Consider the following 24,607-nt stretch of genomic DNA (forward strand, 5'->3'; position numbering starts at 1 on the left):
ACTGAAGGGTGATTCTTGTGAACTGAATTCAAGTAAGGCAAAGTTGCACAAAATTATCAGCTTCTCTCTTCCAGTCATTGAAGTCTATTCACAAAAGTCAAGAAAGATTGGCGATGCCCCAGGATACAATGGATGACCTTGGCATCTTCCATGTCTTAAACACCCCATAGTACCTGCTTCAAACACCTTCATTGCTACTGGAACAAACTGCTCTCCTCCACCCATTCCACCAAGGGAAGTCTTCACATGCTTGCGGTAGACAGTCCCCAACTCACCAACTAGTTTGAGGCCTATTGGTTAACCTCAATCTGGTTTAGCCTGCTGAGATGAGCATGGTAGTTTCTAGGAGTCACAGGTGAGACAGGTAAGAGTTCAGCAACTGGTAGACACCAAAGGTAAATGAGCAATTCTGTGGAGGGTTGGGCACCCCCTCAAAGTAGAGGCACTAGTATTCCTTGCACACCCTGGGACACAGACTGGCTGAACTTAAGCCAGTCAAATGGAGAATGCTAAAGAACAACAGATTAGCTAGACAGACAGAAACAGAGTGAGCATTAATTAAATGCTATCTATGTACTAGTCACTGTGCTAAGTGAGTACAGGGGAAACAAAGACTGTTGTTACTAAACTCAAGAAGCTTACATTCTAACAGCAGAAGGCATAACATGAAGAAGAATTGAAAAGGGGAAGGAAAAGAGAAGAGACTTCAATGAACATTAGTTAAGCACCTGCTATGAGCCAGGCACTGTGCTAGGTGCTGAGAAGGAAGGAGAATTCAAAAAGAGCAAGAAGGAATGAGAAAAGATGTAATCCAGGAAATTCTGATTACTCAAAAATTCTTGAGTAATTACAGAATGTCAGAGTTGGAAAGGACCTCTGAAGTCACTGAATGCAATCCATATTCTCACCTTTAACATCACTAACAGTAGTTATTCAATTTCCATTTACCAACCTCCAGTGGTAGTGCTAGGGACCCACTACCTATTAGGTAACACATTCCATTTTTAGAAAGATCTCATTATTTATAAGCTTTTCCTTTTAGCAAGCTGAAATCAGCCTTTCTACAGTTTTCACCATTACTATTAGTCCTACCCAATGGGTCTCAATATAACTATAATCCCTGTTCCACTGAATTTCTGGCTAGTCCTTTCCAGTACTGATTATACCTTCTCTCTTGCCACTTGACACACTAGACCTAAAAGAGAGGGCATACTCTTTGCTCCCTTATTACCACTTCTAGATCCTCCTTTTTCCACCATCATGCAAGCAAACTCCTCCTTTGAGGTTTGCTCTATTCAGATATGTCACCTAATTCAATTCCTAAAGGCAATTATCTAACAGCTCAAGTTCAGCACATGGCTCAGAGTCTTCCACTCTATCTCAATCTCCCCCCACCTTGTGCTAAGGCACTTCAGTATTCATAATGATGCATCACCAAACATTTTGGCCTTCTAATTTCTCAATTTCCCAAGCTCCCAAACTCCTTCATTCCATCAGTCACACACAGGGAAAGTCACCTCCCTAATCTCATCATCAGTCAGCGTTCCACTTCTATAATAAAGAATTCTGAAATTCTTTTCTCTAAGCATAACCTTTTTCATTTCTCCTCATGCCTTACTTTTCCTAAACCTCTTTGTTCTTACAATGGTCACTAGTCCCACCACCTCACAGGATACTTCCAAACTGCCAATCCTGCTTTGCTTTCATTTTCCTCTCTTCCCAAACTTGAAGCAATAGTCAATCAATTCAATACTACTTCTTGACCCATTTTCCTTCAAAGATTAGCTCAAGCACCATTTTCTGCCTAAGACCTTTTCTGATCCTACTCCTCCCATCTAATAAATGCCTGTTTATTGACTGATTCCAAATGACTCACAGCTATCATGTCCTTTCCCCCAAAGTATTATTACCTTCTCTAGGCTAAATATTCCCAGGCACTTTAACATATCCTCCTGAAACATATCTATTCCTTTCATCATTTTAGTCAATTCCTATAAAAGTACATTAATTTGACAAAGTAATTCCTAAAATGTAGCAACCAGAAGTAAACAAAACACTAAACCAAACTGAACAGTCAGGACTGGAGCAGAATACAGTTGGGATATAATTTCCCTTATACTCAATATTATATCCCCATTAAAGCAGGCTAAATAGCATTAGCTTTTTACTGCCATATCATACTTGCTGATTCATGTTGAATTTAGATTCTATTATGCCCACAGCTACCTTTTTCACATAAACTTTGTTTAGTCACAACTCCTCCCTCCTAAACCTAAGTGTTTAGAGTAAAGACTATTATATGGGAACAGTCATTCAACCAGTTCCAATATAATTGTATTATTATACAATTGTATTAGTATATAATTATTATACAATACAAATATAATTGTATTATTATATTACATATCTTTCCATCTGCTCCACAAAACTAGGATGGAAAACTATAAAATGACTCAATGAAATCTAGGTATACTATGCTTATGGCATTCTCCAAGTCTAGCAATGTAATACAATAGAAAGCCCAACAGACTGAGAATCAGGTGAACTGGGTTTGATTCTCAGCTCTGCCATTTACTTTGTATGACTGGTTAAGTCACCTAATTTCTCTGGACTTCAGTTTCTTGATCTATAAAATGAAGGGGTTGGACTATATAAACTCATAGATCCCCTCTAGCTCTAAATTTATGATCCTATGAAAAGTATCAAAAAAAAAAAAAAAAGAAATGAGATTAGTTTGGTAAGATTTGCCTGCATTTTAAGGAAGATAAGAAGAAAGTCAGATCCAGAACTTAGGGACAAAAAAAAAACAAAACAAAGAAGAATCATTCATCTCAGACTTAAACAAACCTAAGCAATTAAAAGAGTAAGGATATGGGGCAGCTGGGTAGCTCAGTGGATTGAGAGCCAGGCCTAGAGACGGGAGGTCCTGGGTTCAAATCCGGCCTCAGACACTTCCTGGCTGTGTGACCCTGGGCAAGTCACTTGACCCCCCATTGCCTACCCTTACCAATCTTCCACCTATAAGTCAATACACAGAAGTTAAGGGTTTAAAAAATTTAAAAAAAAAAAAATGAGTAAGGATATACATGTGGTAGGTGGGTTAGACTATATAACACTTTTAAAAACCTGAACCATTAGTGTGTTTAATTTGAAATAAGTTTAAATAAACTAGATGGAACTAGTTATCAAATATAATAGTCCATACTCCCAAAACTTATCTTTTATTATAAAACTTAGTTGTGCACAAACTTGTTATTATGCATATATTCTAGACCAGACTTGACAGAGGTGTCAAATATACAGCCCAAAACACTTCCTAGTGATACCTGAACCAGATTAAACTATAACTGAGAAATATTTAACAAAATAAATAAAAATAAAATAAAACATGAATAACATTAATATATGCTTTTCTAAGTCAACTTGCAGCCTATAGGAAGCCTTATGTACAGTTTAGTATTCCTGCATTTCTATTTCAGTTTGACACCATTGTTCTAAATTATAGCATACACAAGAAGAAAAAGGCATACCACCAAGAAAGAGGAAAATTTGCACACAGGGCTCTCAAGGGTTTGACCTTTATTAGAAGAAAAGTTTTTAACACCTTAGGAATAGCAGTCATGTTGAGGGAACCCAAGATATAAGGAAAGGGTAGCAAAGCAAAGATTAAGAGGCCATCCCTTCATTTCATTTTATTAAAACCTTGTAAGTTTTTATTTAGTTTGGTTTTTGATCAGCCCACTATATTAAGGTCAATGAACAAGCATAAGTATGGATAACATTATGGGATATGATTTCAAAGGAAGGTAAATAATATCTATAACATACATTTTAATTTATTGCTCATTATATGATTTCTCAAAGATCTCAGGCCTGTGCTTATTTATGTGACTATCTCACAACGAACAATACAAAAAGTTCAGGAAAAGAAAAGTTCATAGAGCTAGAGATTACTATATTTGCCTCCTTTTTCAAGGTAAATTCATTGGTATTCCTAAATTCTTCGAGTACTGGATGGGCAAGAACTGCTTTCTTTTGTTTTTTAATCCCCAAAGCCTAACACAATGATTAGCACATAGGAGGAGATGCTTAAAAATGCTTGTGGAAATGAAATTAACACCAGGAAGTATTTCAGTTGTTGTTTTTCAGCTGTATATGACTCTTCATAATACCATTTGGAGTTTTCTTGGCAAAGGTACTGGTGGAATGATTTGCCCTTTCCTCCTCCAGCTCATTTTACACATTAGGAAACTGAGGTAAACAGGATTAAGTGATTTGCCCAGAATCACACAGCTAGTAAGTGTCTGAGGCCAGATTTGAAGTTAGAAAGATGGATCTTCCTAACTCCAGCACTCTATCCACTACATCAGCTAACTGTCCTCCAGGAACCACAGGGAATCAGAAAAGTTACTATGTAAAGGCAGCAACTTCTCTCTTCCCTAATCCATTGGCTTGTGTGTCTTGGAGCCCTACTTGCTGACACAAACAACTATCTCACTCTGTTAGTACTATGGAGCCTACAGAGCTCTGAGAAGACAAATAAGATCCTATTCTGCCTCCTGAACAGTCAAACAAATTGTCAGCAAAAATCCATTGGCAAGTCTCAGAGGACAAACAATAAGCATAGATGCATAAAGTTATTAATTCCAAGGTGGGGCTGGTGGATGCAGAAGCAGAGAACCATATCTCCACCCCTGGTGAAAGAGAATCTATTTGGTCAGGAGTTGGGTATCCTCCTGACTAACTTCATCCAAAGGTGTATTAAGAAACTTGGTGATATATGAATATATAAAACCTTTTCTAAAAGCCTCTGTATCAACTATTAACCATTTCACACTAAGAAGTAACAAAATAGTATCACCACCAACCTGATGATTTGTAAACAAGAAAATAAAAATTAGCCTACCCAAGAGAAAGTGAATTGGAGAAGGAAAAATTTTAAATAATATTTTGAGGTCAGAACTATACCCACAATCTTGAGGAAATTCAATGAGAAGAAAATCTGGCCAGTCTGTCCTTTTAAAATTCACAGCCCATTTCAACTGAGTGGCTACCTTCCCAACCACTGTCGGCTCCTCTACTGGTCCAGCTGGCTGGGACACAGCCTGGCATGACAAGCAGCATGCCAGGCCCACATAAGTGAGCTCTTTATTATGCTCTCCACACTCTTAGCCAATCCTAAGACTCAAGATCCCTTTCCACCCATTTCTTACCTTGTTCCTTTCACACACACACACACACACACACACACACACACACACCCCATCGGCAACCACAGGCATTAGGCATTAACAACATGTAGGCAACAACTCACCTTGGCTGTTCTATCTCTGGAGCCACTCACAATGACACCCCCTTGACAGTCCACACAGTTCACCTCCTGCTCATGAGCAGAGAATTTGATGCTAAAGGTGCCATTAACCTTATGAAGGCCAATCTTCCCATCTCTAAAAGAGAAATTGAGAGATATCTTCACACACATATACAACAGCCAATTATGCCCACTGCAGAAAGACAAGATAGCTGCACAACCACCCCAAGCCTCCAGTGGCCTGAACCTACTAAGTTTATAAAGGACTATTCACAATAAGACCCTTTACCCCTAGACACTTTCACCTATTTAGTATATTTGGGGCTTAAGTAGTCATGGGTCAAATCAAATTATCCATTGTTCAGCAGAAAGAATTACAAAAAACTGTTCTGCTTTGTTTTCAAGACTCCCTTTTTCTTCCCCTCTCTCTTCTCACCATTAGCTACCTTTAGATAAAAAAATTTAAATTTAAATTTAAATTAAATTAAATAAATAAATAAAGATAAAGTCTCAGGATTGGCTAAGAGTGTGGAAAGCATAATAAAGAGCTCACTTTTGTGGGCCTGGCATGCTGCTTGTCTCTCTAAAGAGCTCTGCTTTGGGAAGAAACCACTACTTCTTTCTCTGTGGTCTTCTCCCTTAACCTTTCATGGTAGAAAGAGAAATTCCACAAGCAGGTAAAAGTACCTTAAGTTACTCAAAAATAGGTCTCAGGTTGGGGGAAGGACAAGGTTAGGAAGCAGTGGAGACCTTACCCTCCTCCACTGACAACATGTGAACTAGCCAGCACAAAACGGCACACATCCTCCTCATGACCAGAAAAGATGGCCAATGGCCGGCAGTATAAGCTGGAACCATCTGGACAGAGCTGGTAGGCCTGGATGTCTTCAGCTTGGGAGAGGTACAGACAGCCACCCTCTAGCTGCATCCAGGGCATCAGACTGTAGACATGTGAAGCAAGAAGCTATGGCTCAACAAGAATATACAGCAAATAAACCAACAGTGCCCCCAGAGAAAGACTAAACAATCCTCCCTTTAGGAAGAACCTATGGGGATGAGAGCCCCTATTCTTCTTGTAAATAACTACCCATCTAAGACAAATAAGGAAGAATCCTCAGGGAAGGCAAGTTGGTTATTGTTTGTGATCATCCCCCAAAACACTCACTTAAGTACCATCTAGGAAATTAGAATAGCTGAATGTGAAATAGCACTCTCATTGCCTCTTCAAAGGAATGTTGTGGGGGGGTGGGGGCTGTCTTAAAGGTAAATGATGACCGTTACCTCAATACCTAGACACATGCTATTTTTAATAGACAGGGAGCCCTGAGTATAAAACATTGAATAGGCCATCATACTCTCAGTCTTTTTTTTGCTATGTTGGATATTTTCCTGAACTTTTTCTTCTTTTTAAAAAACTATTTTAATCATAAGATATGGATCCTAGGAAAGGATGGGAAGGAGGAACAATACAATAGGAAATATAGGTGAAATAAAAACAAAAGTATCAGTACAAATTATTTTTTAAAAGAGATAATAATTTTCTCCTAGATAGTATTACAGTTCTGAATTGATACTTAGCACCCTGGGATTCTTAGTAGAAGCAAGGATAAAAAGTTGGAATTAGCAAATACTGGTAATTAGAAGAATACTTCCAGTCAGATGAGTCAATTATTTCCCTGTCATTTTGTAACCTCTAACTCCTGAAGTTCAGATGCTCAGCTGTGGCATCTTCAGACTCTGGTCCCAGTTCTTTTACTGTCAAGAACAGTGAGGATAGAAGGAAAAAAAGAGAAGAGGGAAGGAGGTCCCTCCCTTTCTCTTTTTATTAGTGTAAAAACTTCCTTTGTCAGTGTAATGCATAAATCTATTTAAGAAAGGATGCTAATGTACTGATAAGATAGTGTGACCATGGAAAAAGACAGCTACAGAGAAGTCTTCAACAGTGCAGAGGCTACAAAAAAATGGTCAGCTCTCATAAAATGGCTGATAAGACAAATCTATGAATAGTTAAAGATCCTCTTGGAGTTCTGCAGGGGGAAGAAGGGTTAGAAACCTCAAATTAGTCCCACGATACTTAGTAAGCTGCTCGGAAAAAGAATATGGCCAAGCACTAAGAATACTCACTAGTGATGTCTAAGCCTTGCCATATCTTACCAGGCTCACTTCAACAAAGTATCTAAACAGTGCTTAGCACATAGCAGGTGTTTAATAAGTTTGTTGATTGAGATAAATATGCAAAAGACTACTTTCCTTAAACGCTCTAGTGTTTTACAAGTCCTAAGTAAAGAACAGAGACAGTAAGCTTTCTATCCCTCCTCATTAATACAATTGCCATGGGAATGAGAAAAAGTTCTGCAAATTGACTTGACGGGCCATTAAATGCAGCTTGGATGTCTACTCACGAGGTTTTTACAAGTGTTTGCATATATTACACCTACCATGTGTTGAGTATATAAAGAAGTCTATATTTATACACATCATGATGTACATTTGTGCCCAACATCTTCTATATAAATAAGAGTCTATCCACGTGGCTGACAAGAGGATAAATGAGGGACCCAATAACCAGAAGTTTACAGCAGCCTTGTAAATAACTATGTACTCTCATAGAATAAAAATGGGGTTCATGTCATGTGCATAGTGAAGACTCCCAGGGAGAAGCAAGATGGTAATTGCTTGTGATTTATTTGCCAAACTGATTAAGTTCAGTCTAGTGTGAGCAGGAAAAAACATTCCAGGGACAGAAATCTTGATGGATAAAGCAACTTACTTTCTGGTTATTAAGAAGCAAGAATGGCAATAAAGTGTCAAAGGATATGAAGAAATGATTCTCAAAAGAATTAGAAATTATTAACAACCATATGGAAGACTACTCCAAATCACTAAGAGAAATGCAATTCAAAACAACCCTGAGGTTATACTCCACACAGAGTAAATTGGCAAGGATGACAAAAGTTGGGAATAGTCAATATTGGAGAGGCTTTGGAAAGAAGGGCACACTACAGGTGTGGAGCTTAAATTGGTCCAATCATGTGGAAAATAATTTGGAATAATTTTTTTAAAGTGATTAAAATATATACACCCTTTGACTCAGATTTTCCTGCTAAACATGTTCCCCAAAGAAGTCAAAGACAGAAAGAAAGGTCTCATATATACTAAAACAGTCATTGTAATACTTTTTTGGGATAGCAAATAACTAGACAAAACATAGGCACCTGTTGATTGGAGGAAAGCTAAACAAACTGTGGTACGTGACCTATACAAAATCTTTTCTTAACCACATACTCTATGAGATGCCTTCCCCTCAAAATCATCTTAGGACTATTTTGTATGTCTCCTATATATGTATATATTGTCTTCCAAAGATGGACAATAATATCTCTGAGGAAAAGTTATTTTAATTCCTTTACTTTACTTTGTATCTCTAGTACCTACCATAGTGACTGGCATGTAATAGAAGTTTGCTCATTGATAGTTTGATTAGAATATTATTGAACCACAAGAAGTTACTGATATTGATATGAAGCATTCAGAGAAAAGTGGGAAGACTTATATGAACTGACCCAGTCGCACTAGGAAACAATATATATAACTACAACAAAGTAAATCAATGTGTAAAATGAAACTGAATGATATATAATTATAATAACAAAACTTAGCTCCAGATAAGAATTGAGAAAACACACCTTTGTGCATAGATGGGGACTATGGATAGGAGATAGATACACACACACATACATACATACATACATACATACATATATATATATATATATATATATATAAAATCAGATATAGTCAATGTGTTGATTAGTTTTACTAAGCAGTATTTTTCTTTTTCTTTTTTAATCTTTGTTATAAGATTATTGGGCTAGAAGGCATAGTGGATTTAGAGTGGCAGACCTAGAATGAGTAAGACTCATCTCCCCAAATTCAAATCTGGCCTCAGACACTTACTAGCTGTGTGAACCTGGACAAATCACTTAACTTCTATTTGCCTAAATTCACCAGAGAAGGAAATTGTAAACAACACTAGTATCTTTGCAAAGAAAACCCCATGGATAGTATAGTATGGTCCACACAGTTATAAAGAATCTGACACGACTGATCAACTGAACAAAAACAACAAATGTGCCAGGCACTGTGCTAAGTGCTAAGGATACCAAAAAAAAAAAAAAAAAAAAAAAGATAAAAGATAGTGCCCACTCCAAAGGAACTTTAAAAATGGAGACAACATAAAAACAACTAGGTATGAACAAGATATATATGGGATAAACTACAGATAATAAACAGAAGAAAAGCACCAGCATTAAGAGTGATTAGAGAAAGCTTGCAGAAGATAGGATTTTGTTCAAGACTTGAAGGTAGCCTAAAAAGTTAAAAGGCAGAGATGAGAAGGCAGAGAATTGATTTCAAGCAATGGGGATCAGCAGTGAAAATTCCCAGTCAGAAATGGAATGTCTTATTCCAGAAATGGTAAAGAAAGCTGCAGAGTATATAGAGCAGGGAAAGGGTATTGAAAAGACTGGAAAGGTAAAAGAAGCCAGGTTACAGAGGGCTTTAAAAAACAAAGAAAGGATTTTATATTTGATCCTGGAGGCAATAGTGAGCTACTGGCATTGACTGAATAGGAGGGTGAGATGGTCAAACTTTCATTTTAGAAAGATCACTTTGACAGCTAAGTGGAGATGAAATGAAGACAGGCTTGAGGCAGAAAGACCCACCAGCAGGAAACCAGGTAGAAAGAGATAACAGCCCATACCAGGGTGGTGGCAATGTCAGAGGAAAGAAGAGAGTGTATATAAGATGTTATGAAGCTAGCTAGCACTGACAAGATTTGGCAACTGATTGCAAAAGGAAGTTGAGAGAGAGGAGTTGAGAATGACACCTAGGTGCTGAGTCCCAGTGACTGGGAAAATGGATGTGAAAAAAAGCATCAATAATTTTTTTTAGAGGCAAGAATAGGAGATCTAGATCTCCTCATAAATTACCTATCACCATGATGGGGATATTTATCATCACCACCACCATTATTATAGATCATGACAATGTATCCAAGAGGATTTAGAAGCAAAAGGAAAAGGATGAGTTACAAAAGATTCCTTCCTACAACCTTTGCCTTAGGATAATCACCTGATCTCCTTTAGCCACAGGTACATAGCACTTCTGAATGGGTAACAATAGTTCTCAAAGATTGTGTTAATCTCCTCTTGGGGAAAAAAAAATACCAATATACTTCTGAAATTATACCTACCAAGCATAAATGAGCTTCGGGTTTCCACTCCCTATCCCTATTGAACAACTAACAAGTATCTGTTGAATGACTGCTGTTCCCAGCATTATGGTAGGTACTTTAAGAGATACTAAGAGCAAGGCATCATCATGACCTTCTAAAATTTACAATTTAGCTAGAGAACTAAAACTAACATATGTGAAACAATTAGAGAACAATGACTGCTTTTTTAAAAGTGGCATGGTTAGCCATTTTCCAGCCTGTTCCTCAAAGGAAAATTTCTACAGTCTTGATAGCAGCATGTCCAAGTCATTTACATTCTATTTTGCCTTTTGACAAAGCAGAGTGGGAAAGAGATATAGAAGGGCCCAGCAATGAAGGCAGAAAACCTGTTAGTGAAAGACTTAAACGACAGTAAAACAAGATGGATCTGGTTACTAGCTTCATCATTTACTGTTCAGTCTTTCTTCTGGCAAACTAGCAAGGAACATGTCTGCCCTTTTGGACCCCTTCTGTGGGGTTCTCAGCCTTCTTGACAAGAAAGGCCAGCCAAACTACAAGCAGGTCGCTTTTTTGTCTTCCAACATGACCCCATTAGCCTGGGCTCCTGGAAGCTCTGAAAGAGATAACAGGGTACTTGCTTGCGTCTCCACTTGAGCAAAGTTCCCTGGCGGCAGCGACCCCGTCTCCAGTTCTGTGAGACCTTCACCCTTTCCTTCACTGGAATGCTGGTCACCCTGCACAGAGAGGAGAGGATAAACAATGTAAGTCACCAAAGCCTCTTTCTATACTCGGAAAAAATTCCCCAGGATAACCCCAGAAGGACTTGAGACCTCCCAGAGAGATCTGGATTTAGGTGCTAATAATAATGTAAAGGAAAAACCTCAGAGCTCTGATCAATTCAGTGACCTCAAGACATTTTGCTTATATTTCTTTGTTATAAGGGAGGGTTCTAGTTTGAGAAGAGTCATTAGGAATAACAATAAATAAATGTAGGAGCTAATAATAATAACCATGTAAGGAAAGGTAAAATAAAAATAGGAGGCAACAATTCCAGTTTGATTTTCACAATAATTCTTTGAGGCAGGTAAAGCAGGTATTAAGCCTAGTTCTGGTTTTCAGATAGGAAGAATAAAGCTTGACAAGGTTGTCTCAAAGCCATATAGATAAAATAGGTGGCAAAACCAGGAATAGAAGTGTATAGCTCCTTTAACTCCTAGTCCTTTGACTATGAATATTGCTGCTTAAGTCAGACTTTCAACTAATAAATCCTTTTCTCATTTAGAAAAACTCATAAGTTTCATGTAGTCTTGAAAGGGAAAAGAATAATTTAAACAGTAGAAATGAATTTTTTTTTCTTAAAGGACAGGCACTTTCTAGAAAAGCAAGCACCTGGGTGGGGCACTAGTGAAAAGAACGCTAGGCCTGGAGTCAGGAGGACCAGAGTTTAGACCCACTTTGTAACCACATAAGCCTGGGAAAGTTAATTCTCTCTCAGCCTCAGTTTCTTCATCTATAAAATAGAAGGGTTGTTGTAATCATCAAATGAGATAACATAAAAGTGCTTTCCAAACTTTAAAGTACTATATAAAGTTCATTGTTATTGTTATGATTATAACTAATAGTTCTTAATTGGGTATGGCATACTAAATTGGGACAGAGAACATACTCTAAAAATACTTTAGCAGAAGTTATAGCCTTCCTTATCTCTACCCTCAGCCTCAATGAATACTGCCATCAAAAGGTTAAGGAACTCCCTTTCTCCTCCTCATTCAGGTCTGACAGAAGGAAATTTTCTGAGCTACAGAAAAGGCATTTGGTCTAAGGAAAATTTTTCTTATCCCCTTTCCCCAACACCAAAACTTAAGCTGTTCCACCCATGGTCCTTTAAGCTTTACATTAAGGAATTTGGTTTTTATGTATTAAAAAAATAGCTTCTGAAAAATGGCAATTTTTTGCAAACTTAATTTTTCCTCCTTTAGTTCCAAGGTTTTTACATGTATTATTTCTCTAATGAATAGTTAAGTATTCTCCTTACACCTATAAAGAATTTTACTGATTCAATTCCATCAAAATCAGAGGTAGAACTTGAAATCTCTCTGAAAACCAGCAAAAGAAAGATGGAGAGAAAAACAGTAGGAAAAGAATCTGGGAAGACAAGAGCAGGCACTCCTTGGAATTCAATGAAGACTTTGCTCAGATCCTTGAGATGCCCTCCAGCTTACCTCTCCTGAACAGTTATAGGTGTAAAAGTAGGGAGAGCCAACAAAAAATGATTAGTCCCCTGTAAATAAACATCTCACATAGAGGTTAATGCATGTCGGAATCTCTAACTTGGCCTCAGGCCTACCCGGATTTCCATTTTCCCAGCCCTCCTCCTTTAGCCTGGGGCTCATTTTTCCACTCCTTGTTCCACGCCTCCACCCCACTCCCTCTACCACACTTTCCTGCACTTAGTCACCATTATAATTTGATGGCATTCCTGGGCACATAACCTATTTTAAACAAAAACAACACAACACACAGTGAGTTATCTAGCTCCTTTAAATTTCTACAACAAATGAATCTGCTTTGGGGTAGAAATTAATTAGGAAGTAATCTAGAATTTCTCCTTTCTTTTCACAACCTCAAGTCTCTCTGGTCTCCCCAATATCCCCCTCCCAAAATCCAAAAGCAAATAAACCTAGCTTACCACATATGGTACTAAAATTGAAATACAAGCAAAGGGCATTGACTCTAATTATGTAAAAGTAACTTAAAGGGTGCCAGCAAAGAAATACATGATTGAAAAGGATGGGTTGGTCAATAGAACTGAGAAAGGCCTCCAGCATGTAAATGGACCGCTTTTGCAGAATTTATGGGAAAACATGGACAAGAGTCCCACCAAATGGGCAGGCTCGGATAAGCTGCAAACTGTATATTAGCAATAATAACCACCCTCAAGAGATTATAAATCTACTAGAATATGTAGATGGAGAGAGCCACAAATATGGATATATCCATATATAAGCATCAATAATTCAACAATCTGTTTTCAGAGATGTGAGGGACTATATAAATTCCAACTTTTCGACCTCAGTAAACAGTATGATATGGCAAAATATTCATCACTTGAAGAATTTCTTCAAATTTAGCTAGGCGGGTTCCAATCTCAGCTCTACACTATCAAAGTAGGCCTTTTTGTTCAGTTGTGTCCAACTCTCCATGACCCTATTTGGAGTTTTCTTGACAAGACACCTGGAATGGTTTGCCATTTCATTCTCCAGCTCATTTTACAAATGAGGAACTGAGGCAAACAGGGGTAAGAAACTTCTCAGGGTCACAAGACTAGTAAGTACTCTATCCCCTGTACCACCTAGCTGCCCTTACATATTCACAAATACCCTTCACCAAAGTCTACTCCAATGTTTCATCAAGACAAAAAGGTAGCCCTGTATCCTTAAAGGCTATGACAATAGACCACAGGTCCTGGCAAGCCCTACCAAGCTAGAAAAATTTCTGGTACAGGCCCAGTGACAAACTTTATATCTCTTGTCTAAGGAATAACTTAACCAAGTTTGAGAAGACTCATCATGAGGATGATCACAGAATGATGTATTTTTCAGTTCCATCAACTCTTTAAAGGTCATCTACTAAGTATTCTCAAAGTACTCTCACTACTAAGTTATAAAAGGGTTGTACTCCAAGACAAAAGGAGTTCTTACACACTGATGAAATTGTAGGTCCTTAAAGTGCTATTATATACATGAAGACAGAGCTTTAACTAGCAATTTTGTTGCCTAGAGGAAACAGCATTAACTAAAGCCCCCAAATTAACAATATTCAATTGAATAGGAAGATTTGAAGATGCCAACTCCTCATGGAAGTCCTAAAACACTACCTCTTAATGATTGAAATTTAACCCAGAGATGCATAGACATCCAAAAAAGGCTCATATCCCTAGCTTCAAATACCTAACCCCTCATTTTCATTTATTCCCACATTAGACTAAAGTCCCCTTTCCCTGAAAGGGGCACCAAGAATCAGAAGGAACCATTGGCTATATATATAGTTCATAGGTTGATATTATTTTTTTTTAACCCTTACCTTCCGTCTTGGAGTCAATACTGTGTATTGGCTCCAAGGCAGAAGAGTGGTAAGGGTAAGCAATGGGGGTCAAGTGACTTGCCCAGGGTCACACAGCTGGGAAGTGTCTGAGGTCAAATTTGAACCTAGGACCTCCCATCTCTAGGCCTGGCTCTTAATCCACTGAGCTACCTAGCTGCCCCCAGATTGATATTATTTAATCAATTTTGTTCTTAAGATCTAAAGTGAGGGCAGCTGGGTAGCTCAGTGGAATGAGAGTCAGGCCTAGAGACAGGAGGTCCTAGGTTCAAACCCGGCCTCAGCCACTTCCCAGCTGTGTGACCCTGGGCAAGTCACTTGACCCCCATTGCCCACCCTTACCAATCTTCCACCTATGAGACAATACACCGAAGTACAAGGGTTAAAAAAAAAAAAAAGATCTAAAGTGAGAATGTACCACAAGAGATTAGCTTATCTGAGAAACACCTTCATTTTACAGATGAGTCAATAACTCCTGGGGGGGGGAAATTATTTGCCCATTGGGTGAAGTAATCTGTCCATAGTCATTTAGACAGTAAATCAGTCAACCCTAATTTTTAGGTTCAGACAGCGAGGTGGCACAGTAGATAAAGTGCCAGACCTGAAGTCAGGAATACTTGAGTTCAAATCTAACCTCATACACTTACTAGCTATAGGACCATGAACAAGTCATTTAACCTGTTGGCCTCAGTTTCCTCATCTGTAAAATGAGCTGGAAATAGAAACAGCAAACCACTTCAATATCTTTACCAAGAAAACCTCAAATGGGGTTACAAAGAGTCGGACATGACCGAAAAAAAGCCTGGACAGCAACAATAATTTTTGGCTTAGGAGAGGCATAGCATCAAAGAAATAGGGTTGTATAAGGAATGCCTGTGTCACACAGACACACAGGCATATATGGGCCTCCCAAAATGACTCCACCACACCTACCCAGACCTTCCCCTTCAGCTGGGCCATAAACTCTGTTCCTAAAAATTGAATGACAAAAGTCCAGCATCTTTTCTGGACTTTAAGATTCATCCTCTTTTGAAAATCACCTTTGCAGAAAAACCTGGAAAGACTTTTATGAACTGACACAAAATGAGGTAATCAGAAGAATCAGAAGAACACCAAATACAGTAACAGAAATATCCTACAATGATCAACTGTGAAGGACTAAACTATTATCAGCAAACTTCCAAGATTTTCACAAGGAATTCGTTATGACAAATGCTATCCACAACCAAAGAAAGAATTATTGGAGTCTGGTTGCAGATCAAAGCAGGCCATCTTCCACTTTATTTCCTTCATGAGTTTTTTATCATATGGGTAATATGTGTCTCCTGCCATGGCATGGACAAAATGGAAATATGTATTTCATGAGAGCACTGGTATAATCTATATCAGATTACTTACCACCTGGGAGAAGAGGGAGAAAATATGAATTGTAAAATGTCAGAAAACAATTGTCAAAAAATTTTTCAACATGTAATTAAAAAAAAGAAGAAGAAACTCACCTTTGGTCTTTGGGACCAAAAGGGAATAGGAATAAACACAAAACCTGCTCATTTCCAAGAAGGAAGAACTGACTAAGAATACAAATACTTCTTAACTCCACAGAATGGCACTGATCTGGGACTTTGGGGTGGGGGGGGGGGGAGTAGGACACCACTAATTGGCACCACTAATCTTGTCAACAATGGTCTATTTTAAAATTCTGCTGTTATGCCACATATTAATCACCCAAGCAAGTCTCAAATTAAATGACCCAGGCTTCAACTTCATTCTTTGGCTCTACTAAGCTGGTTGGGGGAATAGAGAGAACATATGCCAGTTGCTGTAAAAAAACTTTTAATATCTTCAAGACATTATGATAAAGTCAAAAGGCAAGATAGAGGATTAATGAGAAGTTCCCCTTCAATACATTGGTTTTGTAAGGGAATTCCCTTCTCCTTCCCCATGTACATTATTAGAGTATTTCTTTACCTCATCAACATGCCTGTCCAAAATGAAAACTCAAAGAAGTCTGAGAAGTCAGGTTCAGGTGTTAGGTAGGGTGGGTGGAATAAGGAAAATTGGAAAAAGAAAGGAACCTGAGGCAAAGCTAAAAGTCAAAAGTCCATCATTCACCCAGCTGTGTGACCCTGGGCAAGTCACTTGACCCCCATTGCCCACCCTTACCAATCTTCCACCTATGAGACAATACACCGAAGTACAAGGGTTTAAAAAAAAAAAAAAAAAAAAGTCCATCATTCATTACAATGAAACAGCTTTCCAGGAAAAATATCTCAGTATACTTACTATAAAACAATTTCATTTCCCCCTCCCTCCTATTACCATCACCTCCCCCCCATCCCATCCTTAAAATCCCACAGCTTGTAGATTTCCTCTCATTCTTGGCAGTTACCAGTAGAAATATAATACTCCCTTAGGGTAGCTCTCACCAGCTGCTTAAGAGTGGAGGGGGAAGTATCCTTCTATGCTACCACTATAAGAGACCAACCCCAGACTCCTTCCAAGAACATTATAATCAGTGACCATTAGCCCTGATGTCAGGGAGCTATTGGCAATTCAGTCCCCAGAAGCAACACCATCCCTCAGTCCCAAAAAATCTGTTTTCAGTCTGAGTTCTCGTTCTTTTTTCCCAGCTTACACTTTCGGACAGAAAGCATCTGTCTCACTCTATTTCTAACCTGACAGGACAGCATATATCTCTTGCTAACAATTAGTGGTCAGAGTAACATTTGCTAGGTTTTCGAACCAAGATTCCTAATTGGTTACTATTTAGCAAAGTGAGATTCAATGTCATTCTCTTCACTTCCAACCTCTTGCTTTTCAGATGGCAGGAGAACAAAAGTCTCAAAGTAAATAGTACTTCTATATCATATCTCTTCATCCACTTACTCTCGAACATATATAGATACCTAAAACCAACCAGAGAATACTCTTCAGTCTCTAACCAGTCAGTGGAGAAAAGCAAGACATCCAGTTAGCCCTCAACCCCACAGCAAAGACCACCAACAAAGAGGTTCAAGAGTGTCAACTGTGGGTAGAGGCAATTTCTCTCTATGCTAGACAGAAATCGAACAGAACCTCCTGCATCATTTCCCAAAGGCAATAGCCAGAGTTGAGTGAAGACCGTGAAAACTGTACAAGAGCTAGAGGAGAAAATATAATGTAAGGAAAGATTCTGAATCAGGGGCAAAGAAAGGAGGAGGGATGAACTAGGTGACCCCAAATGTCTTTTCCATCTCTAACTCCTATGATTCTTTGACCTCCAATTTTGTGCTATGGACAAAGAATGGAAAGTCAACAGACAGCAGTGATGTTTTGAAAGTGCCTGGCAGTCTGCTCTTGTCATTTAGGTGCTGTCTCTTGTATTTTTTAAGGTGTCTCCCAGCCTTGTCTTCATTTCACAGTTGTCACCTTTCTCAGTAGTCTGAACTCATGTCAAATACCAAAAAAAGAAAAGAAAGAAAGAAAGGGAAAAGGAAGAAAAAGAAAGAGAAGGAATGTGCTGGCAATTAATTGTAGATTTAAGAAGGACAGGCACTGAGACCAATTGGGTGGCCTGGCCTTTCGGGAAGGGCAAAGTGAACAGCCTAAAAACAAGTCAGATGAAATGTGGCACTGACTTGTAAGCTAAGACAAGGTTGGTCAAACATTTTTCAAAAGATAAACTCTTTATTCAGGTAGGCTTCTGTTTGTTTGGAGATGGTTGCTGGTCATCTAGAAGGGAGCTGGCTGTCTTGGAGAGGAAGGAGCCCTGCTGTTTGTTATTCAGTGTGTCTAACTAATGATATTTTTATTGACCTGAAGTCGGAATTGAATCTAAACTAATAATGCTTACAACTAGACAGGTCTGGTCATGAGAAAGAGTCTTCTTCAACTTGGAATTGAACCAAAACTTTGGATCCACTAAGAATTCAATCTTCTAACAGGCGACATACTCCTAGGCAAATTCTGAAATACAGGGAAAAATCTATTATCCATTAAACAAGTTTATTCTTTGGCTGGCTGGTTGATTCTATTGTGTTAAAATGTATTGGGGGGGTGTTAAGTCTTGTCAAAACATCTTATTTATATGGGAATATTTTTCCTTCAAAATTTAACCTCCTATCTTCTCCCTAGCTCTAAAAAAGTGAGAACTTCATTCTCTTAAATTTCCCAAACTTTTATGAAAGTCTAGTTTCAAGAATAATCTACTTGTGTACACACCTCTTTTGGCTTCACCCCAGATCAAGGGTTATTATTCTGAATCAAAAGCCAATTCATTTTCTGAGTTACCTGTTTTTAAATGTAAATGGTATGAGATAGCAAAGAAGGAGGAACACAAGGTAAATGTTTCTACATAATGAACACTCAATTTTTCCTTATTCCAGACATTTCCTCATAAACCTATTCTTACTAGGATCTCAATAACAAAACTACCATCTTGAGCCAAGATTAACAGTATTCAAAAAATAAACTGAAGATGGAGAGGAATTTTTTTAATAGCTGGGATTTAGATATTGGGGACAAAAGATGGACAGGGGCAAGTAGGTAACTCAGCAGAGAGAGCCAGGCTTAGAGATGGAAGGCCCTGGGTTCATCTGGTCTCAGATATTTCCTAACTATATGTCCCCGGGCAATTCGCTTAAGCCCAATCACCTAGTCCCCTGATGGCAAACCTATGGCACACGTGTCAGCACTGACACACGTAGCCATTTTCGATGTCATGTGACCACATGCAGAGAAATATAGGGCTGCATGCTGGGTATGAAATATTTGCTGTAATGTAGACACTGTGCACTATAGGTGACAATTCTAACTATGTTAATTTACCTATTTTGGTTTATTAAATATAGTTATATATTACAATTATACATTTTTATTTAAACTATAAATATCACAAAATTATGGGTTTTTTTCTCAAAGTGACACACCACCCAAGTTATGCTTGGTTTTTTGGCGAATTTTCACACACCAAGCACAAAAGGTTGCCCATCACTGGCCTACCCCATGTGACTCTTTTGCCTTGGAACCAATACACATGATTGATTCTATGATAAAAGGCAAGGAATTTTTTTTAAGCTGGAGAAAAAAGATAACTGTCCCCATCCTCTTCAAAAAATCATAGTTGGAAAGCTATGGAAACCTCAGAAAGCATCTACTCTAACCTTTGCCTGATCAAGAAATCCCTTGACAAGTGGTCATCAACCTTGATTTGAAAAACTCTAGTAAAGAGGAAACCACCATCTCCTGAGGCAGTCTGTTCCACTTTTGGACAGCTCTAATTGTTAGGAAGTTTTTCCTTACATTGAGCTGAAATTTACCTTTCTGGAAACCACTGCTCCTAGTTCTGCCCTCTGGGGCCAAGCAGAACAAGTTTAATCCTTCTTCCACATGACAGCCTTTCAAACACTTAAAGACAGTCATCATACTCCCCACCTAAAGTCTTTCTTTCGACTAAAAATCCACCAATATGTAAGGTTAACTCATTTTTGTGGGGTTTAAAGGTTTCAATTTACTGCTATTATCCTGAAAGTAAGGAAACGTTTTCTAAAGTTCAGGCTTTCCATAATTGGAGAAGCCTTAAGGAGGGTTTTTTCCCTCAGAATTTTAAAAAAGGCCTCCTTCCAAACCTCATTTGCTTTTGGAGGTACTTGCCTCACTGGGCTGTTTCCTGCTTTCACAGGTGTATAGTTTTATTTATTTTAAGCATGTAAACCGAACTTTGCTTTTATTAACTCACAGAAACCATTAAATGAGAACTTTACAAAAAAAAAAAAAAAAAAAGACAATATACCAACTCTTTAGTTGAACTGGCCCTCTTTCAGAGGGGTAAAGTCGAAAAGTGCCCAGATCATAGAAGTATGGTGACTTATCTGGGAATCACTGGTTAGATTTAAAATTTAAGCAGCCAGCGGTCTTCTGTATTTTGAGATAGGAACTTTGTGCTGGGGTTTTTTTTAATTGCTCTTAGGTTCAATTATTTTAAAAAACAAACAAACACACAATGCTTATCTGTGTCTATCTCTTCACTCTAAACGTTAATCATCACTGAAATGGATACCTCAGTCACAAAGAGGTCCACACATTCAGTCTGGGTGCAGGAATGAATGAATTAATGAGCACTCCAGTTAAATACAGTTTAGTAATCCTTACTACCCAGCAGTTACATTTTTTTTTAATATTTCATTGATGTTTTTGGTATTTTATAGCACAACCATTGCCTAGTAACAAACCTATTCTCCACTCTACATTTTTACTCAGTTCTATCATACCTGTCTTGGAAGACTGCCCCAGCAGTTTCTAAAGTATCCTAAAATGAAGATATATTGACTAATTTAAAATCCCAATCTAGATTATTAGCTTTTTGGTATTTCCATATACAAATTTTGTTCTTCCACCTGTTTCCTTGGTCCCCTATTATGAACTCTGGTTAAGTTTCAATTTCTGGTTCTCATGCACTAAAACCAGATTGATTTCCCAAATTCCTCAGGGAAAACTTAAAAAGCTGCTCATAAGAAACATTTCCTTAGCTTTGATTATTGTATTCAAAATATTTCTATTTCCCAAAGTTTCATAATACCATCAAAAAAGGACAATTTCAAGCTAGTGGGCAAACTTTCAGTGTTCACCAGGGAACAAAATCCACATATTATGAGGGATGTATGACCAACAATTTTCACTGTTTGGGTAAGAGGCCCAAAAGGAGGCAAATTATTTGTTTCAGTTTTGGGTTTTGTTTTTTTTTAGTGCCCAAAATGCCTCTAAGCACAATAGTAAGGCCATTAACAAATCAAAAGGAGTCAGAGCAGTTCATCTTAATCAGCAGATCCATGATCAGTTAGAACAACCAAACACCTACTTTACCCTGGGCCGGAAGGTCAGTAAACCAGATTCCTTTGTGTTTCCTTGGGGCTTAGAAACAGGGTACCTTAAGTTGAGGGCTCTGGCTCACAGATACCACGTCAGCATTTGAAGTTACTCCATGTATCCCAGTTAAAGAATCATGACAAGTGAGAAATTAAGCATCTTGACAACTTCCCTCTTCCCACCTTCTAGAAACATTCCCAATTCTCAACTTCACCTGAAAGGCTAACAAGAAGAGACAAGACACTTAAAAGTTATCAAATTCAACAAGACTGAAAGTTTTGGTTTCCTGCCATTAAAAGTTATTCACTTGTTCAGTCTTCAAGAGAAAAATGACTCAATGTATAAACCAGCTGTCACACTTTATCTTCACAGAGGTATGATTCTCACTGCATACTGAAAAACTCAGGGAAAACCACAAGCCTTTTCTCTCCAAACAAGATAACCACCTCTAGCAGCTTATCATCCCTTCAGCAGCTGTCCAGAAACAGACCACACTGACAAAAAAAAAACTTTCCCCACCTGTTGTAGCATATATGTCTTTTCCCCTCAGCCTAGAAAGGAGCACTGACCTTGCTCTTGATCAAATGCTATATTAATACAACTTCCCTGGGATGCCAGAGATACTTCACAATAGGTCACAGGACCCAGCTAATAAATAATATAGACATAATCGATGCCCAGACTCTAGCAAAGTGTCAGGCACATAGTAGGCATCTGTTGGACTGAATAAACTATAGCACTTTAATATTGGCAAAGTTTATTTGCCTTTCACAATACCTATAGTATATTAGTACTCTCCCTTTCAGAAGTACATTGAGTAAGAAAAATAAACTTAGCATTTTCAAGTTATCAATTAACTCCCTTATAGTAGAGTCAACCCTTTCCTTTGGTTGGGTTCGAATCATTTTAGTCAACTTTTCTTATGGGTATTCTCAAAGAAATGTTTTAGTTATGTGAGTTAAGGGGCAATTTCAAAGTGACCCTCCCCTCCAATTTGACCAGCCCAACTGAAAAGAACATACATCTCCATTTTCAGTACCATTTAGTCCATGTATATCTAGGCAACACTTTTTCCAATTATAGGTCTCAGAATTCCATTCCTTCTGCCCTTTCCTCCTGATAGACAAAATTGCAATGAACATCTCTTATGTAGCACATGTATATATACATACATAACCAGTCCTAGGCCACAAGCAGGCATCCCATTCACCTTCCTGTGTCCTGTTTGGTACATAAGTATGGTTCAAAAATAAATTTTCTCCTCCAAATTTCTAGCAGCTTTGCCTATGCCTGGGACCAGAAGGCAAAGTAAGATAGCTCTGGAAAACTTAGGGTCCAAATTCCCAGGGCACAGCCCTCCTGAAAGCCATTTCTCCACATGTGATTAAATGCTCCCTGGTTGTGAAAATCATTAAGGGTTCTTTCTTAATCCACAATTAAATTTGTAATACTAAGAAATAACAACACAGATACTTTGCCTGAAACCCTACCACAATTTGTAAGAGTCAAAGGGGGGGAGGGGGTTAGTACCACATTCAGAGCTAGTCTATTCGGCTAGTCCCTGCTTAAGACCCAAGTGTCACTTTAAAACACACACAATGAGGGAAGCATTGGGCCCCAAATGCTAGAATTGGCAATGAGAGGATCTCTCTGAGAGTGGGTCCTAAGCGACCAGAGAGATAATCTAAAAAAGGAAAGTTTTGAAGTAACCTCAGAGGACTATGTTGAAAATCATCTCACAAAGGATTATTTGGGGGGGGGGGGGAGGTCCACATTTAAAAGAGGCAGTTATTTAGGAGGAACTTAGTTTAATTACATTTAAAATGATGGTGCATTGTGGGTAGATCTGTAACCCTGGGTAAGTCATTTAACTAACCTCTTTCCTCATCTGTAAAACGGTGATACCACCACCTACATCCCTAGTTGTAGTGAAGATAAACCTGAATGACATTAGTAGGGCACTTTGTAAACCTTAAATAACTACATAAATGCTATTGTTGTTGTCCTCCTCATCTGGGAAACATATTTTGAATAGGGTCTCAAAGAATGGGTTATTTGGAGGGACTGTCAGAGGAAAATAATTTAAATGGTTCCTGAAGGGTGGATGAGGGAATTCTCAGGGGAATGTTTTCAGAAGTCTTGGGGCATGTTTGAAACGTTCCCAGAGCGGGTTGTTTTGAGAAGGGGCTCCCTGATGAGGCTAGTGGGGGAAGGGTAAATCTAGGGTGCTGAAAGGGGGGTTCACAGTGGGAGGCTATTTCTGGGGCTCTGAATTTCGGGGAATGACAGATACACCAAGGAGGACAGCGGGGCCTGGCCCAGGTGGCTCCCTAGCGACCACATCCTACCACCACCCCCCGCCGAACCGAGCAAGGAGGACGCCGCCAGACTAGGCCCCGCGTCCCCGCTCTTTCCCCGGGCCCGGGCCCGAGGCCAGGCGGGACGGGGTGGGCGCGCTTACAGGTCGGTGCCGTGCCGAGTGAAGCCGGAGTTGAGGCAGGCCCGAGCGATGGGGCGCCAAAGCAGGTCGCGGCTGGTGAAGCGCTGCAGGCGGCGGGACACCTGGCCCAGGCGGCCCAGGGCCTGCGAGTCCAGGTAGGAGCAGATGAGCAGCAGCAGCTCCTCCGGCAGGCGCCACAGCGGCGGCCCCGGGCCGGCCCCGGGAGGCCAGGCCTCTACCTCCTCCGCCTCCTCCGCCCCGGCCCCGGCCCCAGCTGCCGCCTGCCCCGCCTCGGCCTCCGCGTCCGTGTCGGCGTCCGCCGCCTCGCCGTGGGGGCCCGGGCTGCCCCTCCTCCCCATGAGGCCAGAGCCCAGGGCCCGGCCGACCCGCCGCCGCCGCCGCCGCCGCCGCCGCCGCCGCTCACACGGAGCCAGAGCCCGAGACGGAGCCCGAGGCCGAGCCGCGGCCGCCGCGGGGGGAAGGGGAAGGCGAAGCCATCCTGGCCCGAGTCACATGGGCCAGCTAGAGCCCGGGCCGTAGCCGCCGCCGCCGTCGCCGCCGTCGCCGCCGCCGTCGCCGCCGCCGCCGCCGCCGCCTGTCAATCACCGCCCCCCCCACCCCCCAGCCCTGGGACTCCGGGCCCTTAACCAGAGGGCGGGGACTGGGCCCCGATAGG

General features: G+C 39.7%; 1 protein-coding gene across 1 annotated transcript in view; it reads right to left on the bottom strand.

The window, feature by feature from the left end:
- FBXW4 (F-box and WD repeat domain containing 4) overlaps window positions 1–24,290 on the bottom strand; it is a 127,117-nt gene extending 102,827 nt beyond the window's left edge. The window contains exons 1-4 of the mRNA XM_044665506.1: window positions 23,953–24,290; window positions 11,186–11,281; window positions 6,067–6,252; window positions 5,315–5,447 (exon numbers count right to left, since the gene is read on the bottom strand). Of these exons, the coding sequence (XP_044521441.1) occupies window positions 5,315–5,447; window positions 6,067–6,252; window positions 11,186–11,281; window positions 23,953–24,290 (753 nt within the window). The remainder of the gene's footprint in view (window positions 1–5,314; window positions 5,448–6,066; window positions 6,253–11,185; window positions 11,282–23,952) is intronic.
- Window positions 24,291–24,607: the final 317 nt, after the last annotated feature.

The sequence above is a fragment of the Gracilinanus agilis genome, chromosome 2, assembly GCF_016433145.1.
Source record: "Gracilinanus agilis isolate LMUSP501 chromosome 2, AgileGrace, whole genome shotgun sequence".
NCBI classification, from domain to species: domain Eukaryota; kingdom Metazoa; phylum Chordata; class Mammalia; order Didelphimorphia; family Didelphidae; genus Gracilinanus; species Gracilinanus agilis.